This window comes from Salvelinus sp. IW2-2015, unplaced genomic scaffold (genome assembly GCF_002910315.2).
Source record: "Salvelinus sp. IW2-2015 unplaced genomic scaffold, ASM291031v2 Un_scaffold1774, whole genome shotgun sequence".
Lineage (NCBI taxonomy): Eukaryota > Metazoa > Chordata > Actinopteri > Salmoniformes > Salmonidae > Salvelinus > Salvelinus sp. IW2-2015.
This window is the reverse complement of record NW_019943150.1, coordinates 15,895-36,690: the sequence shown is the minus strand read 5'-3', so window position 1 is coordinate 36,690 and position 20,796 is coordinate 15,895. Positions and strand designations below refer to the sequence as shown.

At 42.8% G+C, this 20,796-nt stretch overlaps 2 protein-coding genes across 2 annotated transcripts in view; one reads left to right on the top strand and one right to left on the bottom strand.

Moving 5' to 3' along the window:
* The window catches only part of slc25a24l (solute carrier family 25 member 24, like), a 27,588-nt gene extending 16,417 nt beyond the window's left edge, over positions 1 to 11,171 (bottom strand). Inside the window, exons 1-6 of the mRNA XM_070439560.1 lie at positions 10,782 to 11,171; positions 10,493 to 10,619; positions 9,357 to 9,444; positions 8,899 to 9,010; positions 6,496 to 6,655; positions 2,168 to 2,307 (exon numbers count right to left, since the gene is read on the bottom strand). Of these exons, the coding sequence (XP_070295661.1) occupies positions 2,168 to 2,307; positions 6,496 to 6,655; positions 8,899 to 9,010; positions 9,357 to 9,444; positions 10,493 to 10,619; positions 10,782 to 10,904 (750 nt within the window). The 5' untranslated portion in view covers positions 10,905 to 11,171. The remainder of the gene's footprint in view (positions 1 to 2,167; positions 2,308 to 6,495; positions 6,656 to 8,898; positions 9,011 to 9,356; positions 9,445 to 10,492; positions 10,620 to 10,781) is intronic.
* Positions 11,172 to 14,026: 2,855 nt separating this feature from the next.
* dnajb4 (DnaJ heat shock protein family (Hsp40) member B4) overlaps positions 14,027 to 20,796 on the top strand; it is a 12,985-nt gene continuing 6,215 nt past the window's right edge. The window contains exons 1-2 of the mRNA XM_070439561.1: positions 14,027 to 14,592; positions 17,205 to 17,756. Coding sequence (XP_070295662.1) covers positions 14,382 to 14,592; positions 17,205 to 17,756 — 763 coding nt within the window. The 5' untranslated portion in view covers positions 14,027 to 14,381. The remainder of the gene's footprint in view (positions 14,593 to 17,204; positions 17,757 to 20,796) is intronic.

Sequence of the window (20,796 nt, the reverse complement as noted above, 5' to 3'; positions counted from 1 at the left end):
TCAATAATAATAAGAACAATTAAAAAAATTACCTTGATAAATTTATTCAAATGTTTCCAGTTTGTTTTTTTCTTTTTTTTATAACATTTGCTGCCAATTTCTGTGTTGTAATTATTATTTGCCTTACCTCCCTAATCTTACCTCATTGCACACACTGTATATAGATTTTCTATTGTGTTATTGACTGTACGTTTGTTTATTCCATGTGTAACTCTTTGTGTTGTTTGTGTCGAACTGCTTTGCTTTATCTTGGCCAGTCGCAGTTGTAAATGAGAACTTGTAAAAAAAAAAATAGAAAATCTGAGTAATGTGCAAACATTTCTACAACCTCTTTTTGCTTTGTCATTATGGATATTGTGTGTAGATTAATGAGGGGGGGGACCATTTAATCAATTTAGAATAAGGCTGTAACGTAACAAAATGGCAAAAGTCAAGGGGTTGAATACAGTACATTTGGATAGTATATCAGCAGTTTCAGACCTGTCATACGTCTCTACCTCTGCAGGGTAGAAGACAGCATGTATATCTGTAGTTCAGACCTGTCATAGTCCCTGCACCTCTAGAGGGTAGAAGACAGCATGTATACTGTAGTTCAGAACCTGTCATAGCGCTCTGTGTACCTCGTGCAGGGTAGAAGACACATGTAATCTGTAGTTCAGACCTGTCATAGCGCTCTGGTACCTCTGCAGGGTAGAAGACAGCATGTATTATCTGTAGTTCAGACCTGTCATAGTGCCTGCTACCTCTGCAGAGTAGAAGACAGCATGTATATCTGTAGTTCAGACCTGTCATAGCGTCTGCTACCTCTGCAGGGTAGAAACAGCATGTATATCTGTAGTTCAGACCTGTCATAGCGCTCTGGTACCTCTGCAGGGTAGAAGACAGCATTATATCTGTAGTTCAGACCTCTTCATAGCGCCTCTGCTACCTCTGCAGGTAAAAGACAGCATGTATATCTGTAGTTCAGACCTGTCATAGCGCCCTGCTACCTTGCAGGTAAAGACAGCATGATATCTGTAGTTCAGACCTGTCATAGCGCTCTCGGTACTCTAGAGGGTAGAGACAGCATGAGCCACCGCCCCAGATACACAGCCCAGCCCAAACCTCTGCTGTACTGACAGGCCTGCCTGCTGCCGCCCTGGGTGTACACCCTCATCTGGAAGAGAAAGAGAGAGAGAGAGAGAGGTACCCGCTAATTATCAAAATCCAAAAAAAATACGTTAAATTCAACCACCTAAAAGGAAAGTGATTCCCAAACTTCCCATAAACAAAGCAATCACCTACAGAGAGATGAACCTGGACAGGAGTCCCCTAAGCAAGCTGGGTCCTGGGGCTCGTTTCACAAACAAAAACAGACTCCACAGAGCCCCAGGACAGCAACACGAATTAGGCCCAACCAAATCATGAGAAAACAAAAAGATAATTACTTGACACATTGGAAAGAAATTTGACCAAAAAGGTAGAGCAAACTGGAATGCTATTTGGCCCTAACAGAGATACACATGAGCATGGCCTACTATTGAGAAAGGCCGCCGTAGGGAGACCTGGCTCTCAAGAGAAGACAAGCTATTGTGCCACACTGCCCACAAAATGAGATGGAAACTGAGCTGCACTACCTAACCTCTTGCCAAATGTATGACCATATTAGAGACACATATTCCCTCAGATTACACAGACCACAAAGAATTCCAAAAACAAATCCAATTTTGATAAACTCCCATATCTACTGGGTGAAATACCACAGTGTGACTTCACAGCAGTAAGATGTGTGACCTGTAGCCACAAGAAAAGGGCAACCAGTGAAGAACAAACACCATTGTAAATACAACCCATATTTAGGTTTATTTATTTTCCCTTTTTACTTTAACTATTTGCACATCGTTACAACACTGGACATTAGCCATAACATGAAATGTGACTATTATTTTGGAACTTATGAGTTAATGGTTTACTGTTAATTTCTTAATGATTATTTCACTTTTGTTTATTATCTACTTCACTTGCTTGCAATGTAAATCATATGCTTCCCATGCCAATAAGCTCTTTTGAATTGAATTGACAGAGGGAGAGAGGGGCGGGGGGGGGGGGGGTAGGTTAAAGTATCCATATCCGAACGTATTGGTTGTAAATTCTCCAGTGGCCTACGTGTTATTACAGTACGTTTTACCTGAGCGTAGATGAGACACTGTAGAGTTGACTGAGGGGTTCCCTTCAGCACGTTCACAACGTTCCCCTGCCACATAGACCTCACACCACCGGCCTTCAGCTCTCTGAATCCCTGGGCGGACGCCTTGGATCCGTACACCTAAATACACACAATATCTTCTTTAATTATTAACCTCCAGTCCATGGATTCACGGTTCATACAGGTAACAGCCAAAACAATAGAGACACCCAGCTTCAATTAGCAACGGTCATCGAATTTGTAAAAATGTTATTAAAAAACAATTCAAATAAATACAATAGTTGGATAATGGATGAAGATAGTCCAAACTGTTAGAATTGTATAATCCATCAGATATTGAATTCATTATACAATATTATACAATATTTTACTGGCACGGATATTCTAATGAATGGAGTAGAGGGATTTTGGTAGGAATTCAATATTCAATTTATTGTTAATTTAAAAAATGTTTTGGGGGGCATGGCACTCATATATATATATACAGTATATATATTTTACTAATAGTTTCAGGTATTTAAAAAAAAWATTTTTTTGTTAAAATTGAGAAAATGAAATATGCCTAATTTGCATAAATACACTGTGTGTATTTGCATATATCAAACATTAACATATAGTGTTGGGACAGGACTGCACTCACCTGCGCTGTCTAAACTGCCTCATAACTTATCTAATGCATACGTTGCATTGTTTGCGAGATCCGACAATAATATCACTATAATCTGAGTGTTCATTTTTGGGGAAATTGCTTTAATTTCATCGCATCTAATTTGTAAAAATGTCAACTGTACTAAATAATAAAAAATTTTCAATTCCCATTTTAAAAAATAAAGTCGTATTTCTTCTCTTTCTTGTGATGTAAGTGTCGAGATAGTGCGTTAAATGCCAGACGAAGCTTTTGTCGTTTTTATAGATACAACGGAAAGACAAAAGTATTTCATTGGACCCCTTCCAGCCATTACCGGGGTATGTTTGACAGGTCATTTACAAGCCTTTCCACAGTCGTAATGTTAACGGGGGAAAAAACGATAGACACAAGCCAGAGTATGAAAGAGACGCAGGAGTAATGTTAACGGGGGAAAAAACGATAGACACAAGCCAGGTAATTGAAAGAGACGCAGGATGTTAAATGTTAAGGGGAAAAAACGATAGACACAAGCCAGAGTATGAAGAGACGCAGGAGTAATGTTAACGGGGGAAAACGATAGACACAAGCCAGAGTATGAAAGAGACGCAGGAGTAATGTTAACGGGGGAAAAACGATAGACACAAGCCAGAGTATGAAAGAGACGCAGGAGTAATGTTAACGGGGGAAAAACGATAGACACAAGCCAGAGTATAAGAAAAGACGCAGGAGTAATGTTAACGGGGGAAAAACGATAAGAACAAGGCCAGAGTATGAAAGAGACGCAGGAGTAATGTTAACGGGGAAAAAAACGATAGACACAAGCCAGAGTATGAAAGAGACGCAGGAGTCAAATGAAAGCAATCAATCCAGCGATTCCCTAAAACACAGTAAATAGTTGGCGGAAGAAGACAGATCCTTAGGTGGGAGTTACTACTTCAATGCACGTTGGCATAGATTCTACAACAGTGACGTGTATGCATGGATTCCTCCCCCAAAACATTGACCAATATTACAAATTAATTTATCTTTCTGTGTTTCACAATTTTCCTTAAATTCGCAAGAGGCTGAGGGGAGAAGAGGGGGAGGGCCAGAGGTGTGTGTGTGTGTGTGTTGAGAGCACTTGTTGAGAGAGCAGAGGCAGCGGAGTTATGGCGTGTCAACTTTTTTACTGGTTGTAGGTAGGCTATTTAGATTGGTCATTATGGAGACTCCCTTTTTGGAAAACGACTTTAGGCGCACTAGAGCTCTTTAGATAAATTCGCTCGGAGGTGGTTTAAAGTAAACTGCATTCTAATGTCGATAACAGTATCAAGTGAAGGCTTTTACTCATGCTCAGTTCCAGGGTCTGGACCGCTGTGCAAGAGCGGAAATTTGAAATGGAAGTTATCAATTGTGATTATGATCACAGCTCTATCATAAATGTATCATTCTCCACATTTAATGTCAGTTTCATTGTGGACTTTTCCCTGAAATGAGATGTTGGCATGTTGGCCTATCAGGGGTTATAAACTACCTACATCTAGCTCAGCAAACCATCTCAAAGCTAAATTGAAATTATAAACCCAGATTTTAGTCAGTAGCCTATGCCTATTGAAATAACAAGTCAATCTCACAAATAGGTCATTTATAAAGGTTTSTAGTCTTAACAGCTAACACATAATAACGGCACAATTACCAGAAAATACATTCATTTTTAAAAGTTGGTCGAAGTGTTTCGTCTACAGAGATTTCAAGATCCTCTGTCCAACTTTCACCACTCAAACTCTCCTGTCGGATTTACCAATAGTTATGCACATGGGCAAACAGGATTTATTTACAATTATAACGTGGGTGGTTTGAGCCCTGAATATTGTCCATATACCACACCTCCTCGGGCCTTATTGTTTCATCATAACAGTCCAAACAAGTTAAATCGACATCCATTCCTGGAAAATTATCTGGAGATTTTAGGGCGATTTATCTTTTCTCTTGCGACATATAATAATTATTTTGATGGAAAACCGAATGTGGTTTTTGAGTCTATGTCGTAAAAAATAACGTAAATATTCCTTCTTAATTTACTCAGTAACGTAAACTCACCCCATTCCGTACAATTTTACGTTAACGTTATGGAAAAGGGTTTATTAGATAAATGGCAACTCCTCTCTTGATGCAAAACCCCCCTAACAATTAGGCTAATTTTCAGGTTTTCACGGGTCATTGGGCTAGAAATTKAAGCTACACCTAGCAAGCCTGCCATCAAATCCCATTGGGAGCATACATCATTGACAGGAAAACTTGAATTGTTGCATCTCGTTGTGTCGTTCTCTGTTGGCTAGCTAGCCAGTTAGCTAAAATTGGCCCTTTTCATAAATTAGCCATGGATGGAGATAGGGATTTGGACTTTGGTTTTACGTAATGTTCCTTACTGGCTAATGATTATAGTGGAAATTCTGATCCAACCATTAATTCATACATTGTGCCCCTGGCCTGAGAGAATGTTAGTTCAATATCTAGCTAGATGAAGGCTAACGTTAACTTGCTAACGTTCCTCATGAATGGAAGTTAGGCTAGCGAGCAAGCATTTTAGCCAGGTAGCCAAGGACAACAAAAAATAAAAGCATGTATTGTATGACAGAGAGGATGGCATTGGCGTTTCTCCCCTTATACCATATTAGGAACTGTTTGAGTTTAGCATCGGGGGAGACACAAGACGTATCTAATATACGCAACGACCAGATGCGGACATCTGAAAGAAGGGGACCAGTCTGAGTAACGGCGATAGGCTGAGCAAAGTTTAAACCACGCTCAGCCTCTACTGTGATAGGCCAACAGACGCGTTGGAACTACGTCATCACGGTATAAGAACAGCTGTTTACGTACTTCCTGCCAGTTCTCTGTTCTACCCTGCGCGGAGATACAGTGAACCCGTATATACGAAAATTGCATTTACCATTTATCGCTTGAGTTTAATTAAAATACTTAAAATATATTCGGTGACTCTGAATCACATTTTGTCCTGATACCAGATTTGAACTGACGCAAATCTCTATCAGTGTTTTGTTGTTGGTGGTGGAAAAACGCCGTCTCAGGCACCGCTCCAGAATCTCCCGTTAGTGTTTAACTGGTTTGAGGTCTGGTGACTGAGATGGCCACGGCATATGGTTTATATCGTTTTCATGCTCATCAAACCATTCAGTGACCACTTGTAACCTGTGGATGTGGGCATTATCATCCTATGTGGGCATTATCGTCCTATGTGGGCATTATCATCCTATGTGGGCATTATCGTCATATGTGGGCATTATCATCATATGTGGGCATTATCATCCTATGAGGGCATTGTCATCCTATGGGGCATTATTGTCCTATGAGGGCATTGTCATGGTAACCAAAATAATGTCCTGCACAGCCTTTTTATACATGACCCTAAGCATGACGGGATGTTAATTGCTTAATTAACTCAGGAACCACACCTGTGTGGAGGCACCTGCATTCAATATCCTTTGTATCCCTCATTTACTCAAGTGTTTCATTATTTTGTCAGTTACCTGTAGGTCTCTACTGTTCGTTGCTGTAGGATTGGGGTTAGAGTTCGTTTCTGAACCATGTGAATATGAGACTACGAAGTCTGGCAATGCAAAGTGTTACTGTGTGTTATCAAGCTGTATTAAAAAAGTGTTTAGGTTATAATATTGTTCCTGTAGTTGTGTCTTGAGGCGGTCGATAGGAGCAGTCAGGGTTCTGGACACGGCGTCGGCCAGTCCTGCAGCCAGGACGAAACTCCTCCATTCCCCTGAGCCTGCTGACAGGTCCGGGGGCAGCTCCAGGGGCATGGTCCGGCTCTCACCCACATCAAACACCTGGAGAGACAGACAGGAAGACTTCCTCAAACACCTGGAGAGGCAGACAGGAAGACTACATCAAACACCTGGAAAGGTAGACAGGAAGACTAGGCAGACAGGAAGACTACATCAAACACCGTGGAGAGGACAGACAGGAAGACTAGGCAGACAGGAAGACTACATTCAAACACCTGGAGAGCGACAAGACAGGAAGACTATGCAGACAGGAAGACTACTCACACCTGTAGAGACAGACAGGAAGACTACATCAAACACTAGGAGACAGAGACTACATCACACACCTGGAAGGCAGACAGGAAGACTACATCAAACACCTGGAAGGCAGACAGGAAGACTACATCAAACACCTAGAGAGGCAGACAGGAAGACCACATCAAACACCTGGAGAGGCAGACAGGAGACTACCTCAAACACCTGGAGAGCAGACAGGAAGACTACATCAAACACTGGAGAGGCAAGACAGGAAGACTACCTCAAACACCTTGAGATGCAGACAGGAGACTACATCAAACACCGTGGAGAGGCAGACAGGAAGACTACATCATACCTGGAGAGCAGCAGGGAAGACTACATCAACACCTGGAGAGGCAGACAGGAAGACTACATAACACCTGGAGATGCAGAAGGAAGACTACCTCAAACACCTGGAGAGGCAGACAGGAAACTACAATCAAACACCTGGAGATGCAGACAGGAGATACATCAAACACTGGAGATGCAGACAGGAAGACACTCCAAACACCTGGAGAGGCAGACAGGAAGAACTACTCAAACACCTGGAGAGGGAGCAGGAAGACTCCTCAAACACCTGGAGAGGCAGACAAGGAACTACCTCAAAACACCTGGAGAGACAGACAGGAAGACTACATCAAACACCTGGAGAGGCAGACAGGAAGACTACATCAAACACCTGTAGAGACAGACAGGAGACTACCTCAAACACCTGGAGAGGCAGACAGAGGAAGACTAATCAAAACTCGGAGAGGCAGACAAAGACTACATCAAACACCTGGAGAGGCAGACAGGAAGACTACATCAAACACCTGTAGAAGACAGACAGGAGACTACATCAAACACCTGTTAGACGACAGGAAGATACATCAAACACTGGAGAGGCAGACAGGAAGACTTCCTCAAACACCTGGAGAGGCAGACAGGAAGACTACATCAAACACCTGAGAGGCAGACACAAAGACTACCTATATCACCAACCGACAGACAGTCTCCTTCAACAGGGGCTTCAGAACCCAGCATGCAATGTATGATCTCCTACCATGGGTGGAGTGTGCCGTTCATCAGGTAAGGCACAACACACACACACACACACACACACAAACACACACACAACACACAACACCCACACACACACACACACACACACTACATCTCACAAGGACAACAGCAGAGTTTGAATTTTCATTGTTGGACATAAAAGACTGTAAAAACACCAGGAAATCAGCCCCAAGTGATGTTAATTTAAGAAATCTGTTCCCAAGTATTCCCACGTATAATAGAGATACGTGTGATCATATACATATGTAACGGATGTGAAATGGCTAGCTAGTTAGCGGTGGTGCGCGCTAATAGCCTTTCAATCGGTGACGTCACTTGCTCTGAGACCTTGAAGTAGTGGTTCCCCCTTGCTCTGCAAGGGTCGTGGCTTTTGTGGAGCGATGGGTAACGATGCTTCGTGGGTGACTGTTGTTGATATGTGCAGAGGGTCCCTGGTTCGCGCCCGGGTCGGGGCGAGGGGACGGACTAAAGTTAAACTGTTACACAAATAGAAAAAAGGTTTGAAATGATTATGTTTTAGTGAAACATTATATCTGTTTCTACGTCTTGCGGTCAAATTGCCATCTACAAATGATTTGTAAATATGTTCCGGCCCCCCCGACTGTCCGCTCAAGAAATAATCGGCCTGTGTCTGAATCTAGTTGATGATCCCTGGGCTACGGTGTGACTAGCTGGGTTTGTACCCGGCTCGTCTGCACACCACAATACTGTGTTAGGCACTAGCTCAGGGAGCTAACGCAATTCCTCTTGTCTCAAGCACTTGGAGCGTCATCTAATGATGATCTCCACGCCGTTGGAGCTCTAGGAAGCTAGGCCCAGGTCTCATCAGTGTGACAGACTGGTCTCTTGTTCACTAGAAGACTGTGTTAGGCCTCTGAGCTAAAGGCTAGGCATTAACCCTATACGAAGGCTCAGAGAAACGAAGACCCAATGCCTCAGCGTCTCACCAGAGTGTGTTTCCATGAAGTGACCAGTTCTCCCAGGTTCTCTGCAGGGTTGAGGATGACATGCTGCAGGAACTCTCCCCAGTCCACGGTCATAGAACTGTCCCCATCCATCCTGTCAACAACAACAATAACATCAACAACATCAACAATCAAGATCATGGGTAGGCCATGATGATATTCAATTCATTAATAAACATATTGACAAAAGTGAATGATCCTGTAAGCATCCATATTCTACAGGTTTGTACTGTGTTGTAGACTTGATCAGATTGTGCCCAATATAATAATTGCATTGGAGTCTATGTGTGATTAGCGTTAAGTTAGACATTAAGTCTGTCAATACATGCAATTAATTTGTTATTACATATTAATCAATATTATCACAATGTTTTTACGATGTAATAACCGACAGAGCGAACAGTGAGAGGATAGAAAAGGGGGGGAAAAGGCACTCTTACATTTGTATAATTCTTTTTGCATTCGGCTTTGATATGTTCACTCCTAACTCCTTAAATAGATCTATGATTTCCTCCTGGCCAATGACCCCTAGTCAGAGAAGACAACATGACCCCTAGTCAGAGAATACAACACGACCCCTAGTCAGAGAATACAACATGGATAGAAACAGCATGGATCATGTCAAGTGTGAATATCTGGGCCCATATTTATCAAGCGTCTCAGAGTTGAAGTTCTGATCTATGATCAGTTTAGATACATTTCTGGGCCCATATTTATCACGTCTCAGTGTGTAGGTTCTGATCTACGATCAGTTTAGCCTTGTAGATCATACACTCTTAGAGGAAGTAGTTCTATATAGAATGAACCCTATTTCTAAGAGTGTATGGAACCAGATTATTATGGACAGTCAGGAAGGACCTGATCCTAGATCAGCACAGAGCTGTGGATAATGAAGACCTGATCCTAGATCAGCCCAGAGCTGTGGATAATGAAGACCTGATCCTAGATCAGCACAGAGCTGTGGATAATGAAGACCTGATCCTAGATCAACACTTCTACTTTGAGATGATAAATTAAGGGCTTGTCAGTAAGCGTTTCACGGTAAGCTCCCAGGTTAGGTTGAGAGACAGACAGACAGAACAGACACGACAGGCAGGCAGGCAGGCAGGCAAGGCAGGCAGGCAGACAGACAGAAGAACAGAACAAGACAAGACAGACAGACAGGCAGGCAGACAGGCAGGCAGGCAGACAGCAGTTGAAGTTGTTTCCTCCTAATTCTAAAGGTGTGCTATGAGTACAGCACAAGGTCCTGTTGCTGGTGTTCTGTATATGTAATTTAAAAACACAACAATGCCTGCAAGTCTCCATTAGGTAAATACATTTGACCTTCAAAACTATTCATTTCAGTTTATATGATTTTTTAAATATAGCACTTTAAGTCACGTCAACAAAAAAAAGACTCTTCATTGCATCTATTGCATGTAGACCTAGTGCTACTGTGCAAAAACAAAGACAAAAGCATGCTCATACTGTCCTCTATGATACTGGAATGCCCCTGTCCCCGGGGTTGGGCCCTAAGATTAGCCTACTAGCTTTTAACGCACCGAAGATTGGACTACACCGCCACTCCACTTACCGCATTTATTCTTGTCAAGGGCCATGAAATGAATTCTCCATTTCTTCTCTCTGTCCCTCATATAGCTTAGAAATTCTTCATAATCTAGACGTCCATCCTTGTTTCTGTCATAGTTATTAACGACAGTCTGGAAAAGTAAAAAAAAAAAGGGCAGGCTATCATTTGGCTGCACCACATGAATAGACATTAGACGTACATGTTGACTCTCCCGTTATGCTGCTGGTAAATTAGAATAGGCCATACACATTTTTATTTATATTAGTTATCAAATATTGTAATAAATAAATACCTGAGCCTTCTGATCTGCAGCCATAATTCCCGTTTTTTTCATCTCATTGTGAAGTTCTTCTACTGATATAGACCCGTCGTTATTCTTGTCTAGTTTCACAAACAAACCACGAAACTGATCCATGATTCTTCAATAATATATATTTTTAATGACAAAATTTGAAATGCAATATAAATAACACCAATTCTCGTCTGTCGTAATACTACTACAACTACAGGCTATTATTAAGGTGCAAAGGCAATGTGCTTGCTTTTTGTTGGTCCATATGAACGCTGAGTCATAAAGCACCGGCAGCCCGCGTGAGCACCGTCTTCAATGCGGTAGATGCTCCTCTACGGCGATAGACATGATAATGACGCGGTAGCCCTACTGTAAAGACATGAGCCTGCAGTTCCACCACTGTCCACCAGGTGTAGTGCTGAGCATAGACAAACAGACTGGCCACTGGTCCAGTCAGTGTATTTAACTGATCTGAAATAGATGAGGGAGGCCGGGTCACCAGGGCCCCAAATAAAAATAGACTATGACGACTTGACCCATGACAACAATAAATGACTTCCCATTCTAACTCCCGGGTCTATAACTCTCTGTTGGTTAATGTATAGGCCTAGGTGCTATGTTATCGAAGGTCGGAGGTCCAGTATTGTTTCAGAACACTGACATGCTGGAATGGTCCAGAGATGGGGAGTCGGTCGGGGAGAGGACAGCACAGAGGTCACGGTCTGGGGTTCATGAAGGACTATGGGTCATAGTTCATTTAGGCCTAGTTCTATCGACCTTGTTCCTGAAAACAGTGGCACCCTATTCCCTATGTAATGCACTACTGTTGTGCCATTTGTGACGAGGCTCATACTAGGTTGATGGGTCAGAGGTCATTTAGGCCTAGTTCTGTTTATGTTATGTAACAAGAAGGGATCACTCTGAGATAAGTACGGGTCAGAAGTACGTCAGATACGGTCAGAGATACGAGCCAGAAGTAACGGCCAGAAGTACGGCTCAGAATATTACGGTCAGAGATACGTGTCAGAGACGGCCAGAAGTACGGCAGAGAGGACGTCAGAAGGTACGTCAGCAATACGTCAGAAGTACGTCAGAGATACGGTCAGAGTACCGGCCAGAGAGGTACTTCAATAGTACGGTCAGAGAGTACGTTCAGAATACGTCAGAGAACGCAAGAGAGTCAGAGAGTACGCTCAGAGAGTACGGCCAAAACGCTCAGAAGCTACGGTCAGAACTGACGTCAGGAAGCACGTCAAGATACGGGCAGATATACGGTCAATAGTACGGTCCAGATAGACGGTCAATATACGTCAGAAGACGGTCAGATAGTACTGTCAAAGGTACGCAAAATACGTCAAAGTACGGTCAGGAATACGGTCAGAGAGGACGCCAGAGAGTACGGGTCAAGATACGGTCAGAGAGGACGGGTCAGAGACTCGGCTCAGAGAACGTCAAGATTACGGTCAAAGGTACGTTCAGAACGACGTCAGAAGTACGCGCCAGAAGACGTCAGAATACGGTCAGAAGTACGCAGAGACTACGGCCAGAATGTACGCAGAGAGGACGGCGCAGAAGCACGCGTCCAAGAACGACCAGAGAGTCGGGCCAGAAGGTACGTCCAAAGCTACGAGTCAAAGTACGCCAGAACGGTACGGTCAAACGTCAAATACGTCAAGATAGTCAGAAACTACGGTCAGAGATACGGGTCAGAAGTACGGTCAAGATAGTACGGTCGAGAGAGGTACGGGGCGAAAGACGGTAACATAAAGAGGTACGGTCAAGAGTACGGTCAGAGAGGTTACAGTCAGAGATACGGTCAGAGAGTACGGGTCAGAGAGGTACGGTCAGAAGGCTACGGCCAAAGATACTACTCAGAAGGTACGGTGTCAGAGACTCCAGAGATTACGGGTCAGAAAGAGTACGGTCAGAGAGTACGGCAGAGAGGTACGGTCAGAGAGGTACGGGTCAGAGAGGTACGGCAGAGAGTACGGGCAGAGAGTACGGGCCAGAGAGGTACGGGTCAGAGAGGTACGGTCAGAGAGGTCCGGCCAGGAGAACGTCAGGAGGTACGGCAGAAGTACGCCAAGATACGTCTAGTCAGAGAGTACGGGTCAAGAGTACGGTCAGAGGATACGGCCAAGAGATACGGTCAGAGAGTACCTCAGAGTAGGTACGGTCAAGAGGTACGGTCAGAGAGGTAACGCGTCAGAAGAACGCAGAGAGGTCCAGGGACAGACGGTCAAAGTACGTCAGAAGTACGGTCACAAATACGTCAGAAGTACGGGCCAGAGAGTATGTACGGCCAAGAGTACGGTGCAGAGAGGTATCAGGTCACAGTAGTACGTTCAAATAGTGGGCGTCAGAGAGGTACGGTCAGAGAGGTACGGAGTCAGATAGCTACGGGCCCAGAGAAGCTACGGCCAGATAGGACGGCCAGATAGGTACCCGTAGGTACAGTCAGATACAAGTACGTCAAGTAGCTGTCTCACGATAGGCGTCAGGTAAGGTTCAATACAGTCTGTCTCAGTAGGTACAGGTCAGAGGTTAGTGTCTGTCTCAGTAGTACAGGCAGTTAGTGCTGCTCAATAGATCAGGTCAGAGACAGTCGGTCTCAGTAGTACGGTCAGAGGTTATAAAGCTGGACAGGAGGCCTATCCTCTGGAATGGATCCTCTTAACACCATAGCTGATGACTTGAATGCAAAACACCAAACAGACCATTTCTCCACTTAAATTCAATCGACTCCCTGTCTTGTCCTCCTCTAACCAAACCACAGCCTTTATTATAAGGCTTATGATAACCTGTTAAGGTATTAACAATGTAAGTGACGAGTCTGTAGACCATGTATTGTATTTTCACTCAACTTGGATGACAAGTCCATATAGGTGATGTTTAAACAAAATACAGGCATAAAAAAAACGGAATCTTTGCACATCAACAGATGACCCCCCCCACCCCAAAACGCATCTTGCACCTCAACAGATGACCCCCCCCCCAAAACGAATCTTTGCACCTCAACAGATGACCCCCCCACCCCAAAACGCATCTTTCACCTCAACAGATGACCCCCCCCCAAACGAATCTTTGCACATTCAACAGATGAACCCCCCCCCCCGAACGGAATCTTTGCACCATCAACAGATTAATCCCCCCAAAAAGAGCCAAATATGGGAAATGACGTGCTTCAGCAGCAGCATTGAAGTTCTAGAAAGAGCCCCTGGATTCCAGCGAGCAGAGAGAGCATGCCGGTGGGTGTCGGACGCAAGAGGAGGGGAGACACGGCTGTTTAGTGTGTCTATATCGGGATGTGGATAAATATCACAGGGTCCACAGCTCTGAGTAATCACTCTAAACCTAGCTAGGCTACTTAATCTATCTGTAGCTGTTCAACTCTCCTGACTGTGTGTCAGTGTCTGGCTGGCACTGATYTTATTGTTGAGAGTTGCAGAGAGAGCAGCGGTTAAGTTTTCCACTTACCGCCATATCAGAGGGCTCTCTCTCTCCTGGATATATTTTCATAGCGGATTGACTGACAGGCAGCGTCCGTCAAACACCAGCGGCTTCTCTTCTCTCCAGCGCGGGGCCGCTTCGGGGGAAACTATGGGGAAAGATTATTATAAAATCCTGGGGATAGTGAAAGGAGCGGCCGACGAGGACATTAAAAAGGCGTACAGGAAACAGGCTCTGAAATGGCACCCGGACAAAAACAAGGCGTCCAACGCCGAGGAGAAATTCAAGGAGATCGCGGAGGCATATGAAGTCCTCAGTGATCCGAAAAAAAGAGAGATATATGATCAGTATGGAGAGGAAGGTAGGATAATACGACACTACACATTTCATTATTGTCTTCTTCTTTTGATTACCTGGTTTTCATGTCATTTCACCCACCTCGGGTCATTGAGCGCACACATCAAAATGTRCGTATAATATAATTGGCCATTATCCAATACAGACCGACATTTTAACCACACTGCTTAGAGAAGACAACAGCATTTCACTCTCATTTAATTTATTCGTAACATTTATTATAATAAACCAATATGCTGTTATTTCCCTTTTTTGTCAGGGTGGCGTATCAGTCTGCCCGTAATATACAGACATTGCTCTCGGTTGGTCAGAAATATATAACAGCAATTATTTACAAATATATTGTCAGATTGTATTATTATTACTGTCAATTACAATAATTGCTGTTGAACGTGTCAGTATAGAGCTGTTTTGCAGCCCAAGGCTTTATAACCATTTCAATAGCAGATGGGAAAACAGCATATTTGCCATGGTAGGAGGAATCCACTGACCTGGAGACGTCCAGCTATAATGCCATGTACTTATGAATGTAATCTTCTGTGTATTGCCTATGTACACTATAGGCCTGGATCAAATACTATGTACACTATAGGCCTGGATCTATAATATACTTCAGTATGACTGGATCAAATCTATTGTACACTCTAATGACCTGGATCAGTAATACTATGTACTATAGGCCTGGATCAAATACTATGTTAACTATAGCCTGGATCAATACTATGTACACTATAGGCTGATCAATACTATGTACATTATAGGCCTGGTCAAATACTATGTAACTATAGGCCGGATAAATACTATGTACACTATAGGCCTGGATCAAATACTATGTACACTATAGGCTGGATCAAATACTATGTAACTGATAGCCTGGATCAAATACTATGTACACTATAGGCCTGGATCAATACTATGTACACTATAGCTGGATCAAATACTATGTAACTATAGCTGGATCAATACTATGTACACTATAGGCCTGATCAAATACTATGTCACTATAGACTGGAAATACTATGTACACTATAGCCTGGATCAAATACTATGTAACTATAGACCTGGATCAAAATACTATGTATGGCAAATATAAGGCACAATGTGACTAAGACTATTCATTGGTCAAGACTAGGACTATTCTGGCCATAATAGGCTATCATTGGTCATAGACTAGGATATTCCATTTGGTGCCATAGGCTAGGACTATACATTGGTCATAGACTAGGACTATTCGATTGTCCATAGACTAGGACTATTGTTTGTCCATAGACTAGGACTATTCATTGGTCCCATAGACTAGGACTATCTCATTGGTTCTCATAGATAGGACATTCCATTGGTCCATAGACTAGGACTATTCCATTGGTCTCATAGACTAGGACTATTCATTGGTCCAAGACTAGGACTATGTTCATAGACTAGGATATTCCATAGACTAGGACTTATTCTTGGTCATAGACTAGGACTATTATTGGTCTCAATAGACTAGGACTATTCCATTGGTCTCATAGACTAGGACTACTTCATTGGTCTCATAGACTAGGACTATTCATAGACTAGGACTATTCTTGGTCCATAGACTAGGACTATTCCATTTGGTTCATAGACTAGGACTATTCCATTGGTCTCATAGAACCTAGGATATTCCATTGGTCCCATAGACTAGGACTATTCCATTGGTCTCATAGACTAGGACTATTCCATTGGTCTCATAGACTAGGACTATTCATTGGTCCCATAGACTAGGACTATCAATTGGTCCATAGACTAGGACTATTCCATTGGTCTCATAGACTAGGACTATTCCATTGGTCATAGACTAGGACTATTCCATTGGTCTCATAGACTAGGACTATTCCATTGGTCCATCAGACTAGGACTATTCATTGGTCATAGACTAGGACATTCCATTGGTCCATTTAGGCGCCGGGAAACATCAAGTGAAGCTGAAGTTGGTGACAAAGTAATTGATGTAGCCTACATGTATGTATTTGACCCAGGTCTAGTAGCCTATCGTACAGCGAGTTATTAGCATTATCTGAATGGTTCCCGACTCCAGTGTCACTCAGGTCTCAAATGAGCCTATCAATACATATCAGCATTATCTATCAATACATATCAGCATTATCTATCAATACATATAAAAATTATCCATCAATACATAGATAGCATTATCTATTGTTATCGGTATTATATATCAATGCATAGGTTATCATCATTATCGATACACAGGTTATCATCATTATCAATACATAGGTTAATAACATTAGCTATCGATACATATTAGCATTATCAATTGTTATCGACATTGTCTATCAATGCATAGGTTATAATCATTGTCAATACATACAGTAGGTTATCATCATTATCTATCAATACACAAATGATCAGCATTATCTATCAATGCATATCAACATTATCTATCAATACATAGGTTATCAGCTTTATATATCAATACAAAGGTTATCGTCATTAGYTATCTATACGTAGGTTATCAGCATTTTCTGAATGATGTCATAGTTTCCCCAGCTGCTGTCACTCAGGTCTCAGTACATAATATGTTAAATGCATTGCATTATGTGAATGGTTGTTGACTCCAGTGTCATTTCCTGTCAGGTCTCAAAGGAAGTCCCAATAATGGTCCAGATGACCAGGGCAGCAACTTCACCTCCTACACATTCCACGGAGACCCCCACGCCACCTTCGCCACCTTCTTCGGCGGCGCCAACCCTTTCGAGATGTTCTTCGGACGCAAGGCTAACGGGCGCGGTCCGGGCGGAGACGACGAGGACATGGATGTGGACGGCAACGACCCGTTCGGCTCCTTCACCTCGTTTAATCTCAACGGGTTCCCTCGGGACCGCCACGTGGGGCTGGGCGGGCAGCAGAGGAGGAAGCAGGACCCGGCMGTTCATCACGAGCTGCGGGTATCGCTGGAGGAAGTGTTTCACGGTTGCACCAAGAGGATGAAGATCAGCAGGAAGAGGATGAACCCTGACGGACGGACCATGAGGACGGAGGATAAGATTCTCACCATAGAGATTAAGAGAGGGTGGAAGGAGGGAACCAAGATCACGTTCCCCAGAGAAGGAGACGAGTCGCCCAATACGATCCCTGCTGATATTGTGTTCGTCATTAAGGACAAGCCCCACATGCACTTTAGAAGAGAGAGATAGAACCTTTATTTTATCTAGGCAAGTCAGTTAAGAACACTTTCTTATTTCAATGACGGCCTAGGAACAGTGGGTTAACTGCCTTGTTCAGGGGCAGAACACAGATTTTTACCTTGTCAGCTCGGGGATTTGTTTCTGCAACCTTCCGGTTACCAGTCCACCGTCTAACCACCTGCCTTACATTGCACTCCACGAGGAGCCTGCGTGGCAGGCCAACTACCTGTTACGCGAGGCAGCAAAAGCCAGGTAAGTTGCTAGCTAGCATTAAACTTATCTTATAAAAAACAATCAATCTTAACATAATCACTAGTTAACTACACAATGGTTGATGATATTATAGCTTATCTAGCTTGTCTGCGTTGCATATAATCGATGCGGTGCCTGTTAATTTTCATCGAATCACAGCCTACTTTGCCAAACGGGTGTGATTTAACAAGCACATTCGTATATAAAAGCACTGTCGTTGCACCAATGTGTACCTAACCATAAACATCAAAGCCTTTCTTTAAAATCAATACACAAGTATATATTTTAAACTGCATATTTAGTTAATATTGCCTGCTAACATGAATTTCTTATAACTAGGGAAATTGTGTCACTTCTCTTGAGTTCTGTGCAAGCAGTCAGGGTATATGTGCACGTTTGGGCCGCCTGGCTGTTGTGAACTGTGTGATGTCCATTTCTACCTAACAAAGACCGTAATGAATTTGCCAGAATTGTACATAATTATGACATAACATTGAAGGTTGTACAATGTAACAAGCAATATTAGACTTATGGATGCACCGTAGATAAAATACGGAACGGTTCCGTATTTCACTGAGAAATAAACGTTTTGTTTTCGAAATGATAGTTTCCATATTCGACCATATTAATGACCAAGGCTCGTATTTCTGTGTGTTTCATGTTATAATTAAGTCTATGATTTGATAGAGCAGTCTGACTGAGCGGTGGTAGGCACAGCAGGCTCGTAGCATTCATTCAACAAGCACTTTCGTGCGTTTGCCAGCAGCTTGTTTATGATTCAAGCCTATCAACTCGAGATTAGGCTGGTGTAACCGATGTGAAATGGCTAGCTAGTTAGCGGTTGCGGCTAATAGCGTTTCAAACGCCACTCGCTCTGAGACTTGGAGTAGTTATTCCCCTTGCTCTGCGATGGGTAACGATGCTTCGAGGGTGGCTGTTGTCGATGTTTCTGTTCGAGCCAGGTAGGGCGAGGGGAGGATGTTTTGGTTCGAGCCGGTAGGGGCGAGAGAACTGAAGCTATACTGTTACACTGCATACTAAAGTCCTATAAGAACATCTAATAGTCAAAGGTATATGAATACAAATGGTATAGAGAGAAATAGTCCTATAATTCCTATAATAACTACAACCTAAACTTCTTCTGGGAATATTGAAGACTCATGTTAAAGGAACCACCAGCTTTCATATGTTCTCATGTTCTGAGCAAGGAACTAAACGTTAGCTTTCTTACATGGCACATATTCACTTTACTTTCTTCTCCAACACTTTGTTTTTGCATTATTTAAACCAAATTGAACATGTTTCATTATTTATTTGAGTAAATTGATTTTATTGATGTATTATATTAAGTTAAAATAAGTGTATATTCAGTATTGTTGTAATTGTCATTATTACAAATAAACAAAAGAAATCGGCGGATAATCGGTATCGGCTTTTTGGTCCTCCAATAATCGGTATCGGTATCGGCTTGAAAAATCATAATCGGTCGACTCTAGTCCATATTATGGCAAGAACAGTTCAAATAAGCAAAGAGAACGACAGTCCATCATTACTTTAAGACATGAAGGTCAGTCAATCCGTAAAACTTCAAGAACTTTGAACGTTTCTTCGCAAAAACCATCAAGCGCTATGATGAACTGCTCTCATGTGGACCGCCACAGGAAAGGAAGACCCAGAGTTACCTCTAAGGATTTCAATTATATTTAACTGCACCTCAGGCTGTTAAGGGCATTTGACCAAGAAGGAGAGTGATGGAGTGCTGCATCAGATGATGCCACATGGCACAATCACACCTCAACCAATTGAGATGGTTTGGGATGAGTTGGACCGCAGAGTGAAGGAAAAGCAGCCAACAGATGCTCAGCATATGTGGAACTCTGTCAAGAAAATAATTCCAGGTGAAGCTGGTTGAGAGAATGCCAAGAGTGTGCAAAGCTGTCATCAAGGCAAAGGTGGCTAATTGGAAGAATTGTGAGTATAAATATAATTTTGTTTTGTTTACAGTTTTTTGGTTACTAATGATGAACCAAAATTGTTATTTCATAGTTTTGATGTTCTCACTATATTCTACAATGTATATAAAGGTTAAAATAAAATATAAAGGTTAAATAAAATAAAAACATTTGAAATAAGAATTTGTTCTTAACTGACTTGCTTAGTAATAAAGGTTACTATATTTTTTAAAAGAAGGATTGGTGTCGAGGCACAGATCTGGGAAGGGTACCAAAACATTTCTGCAGCATTGAAGTCCCCAAGAACACAGTGGCTTCCATCATTCTTAAATGGAAGAAGTTTGGAACCACCAGCTCTTCATAGAGCTGGCCGACCGCAAACTGAGCAATCGGGGGAAAAAGGCCTTGGTCAGGAGATGACCCAGAACCTGATGGTCCACTCTGAGAGACTCAGAGTTCTCTGTGGAGATGGAGAACCTTCCAGAAGGACAACCATCTCTGCAGCACTCCACCATTCAGGCCTTTATGGTAGAGGTGCCAGACGGAAGCCACTCCTCCAGTAAAGGCACATGACACTGAAAAGCAACAGACTTCAGAAACAGATTCTCTGGTCTGATGAACCAAAGTTTGAACCTTTGGCCTGAATGCCAAGGTCACGTCTGAGGAACCTGCCACATCCCTACGGCGAAGCATGGTGGTAAGCATCATGCTGTGGGGATGTTATTCAGCGGCAGAGACTAGTCAGGATCGAGGGAAAGATCCTTAAAAGAAAACCTCTCCAGAGCGCTAGGACCTAGACTGGGGTCGACGGTTCACCTCCCAACAGGAACAACGACC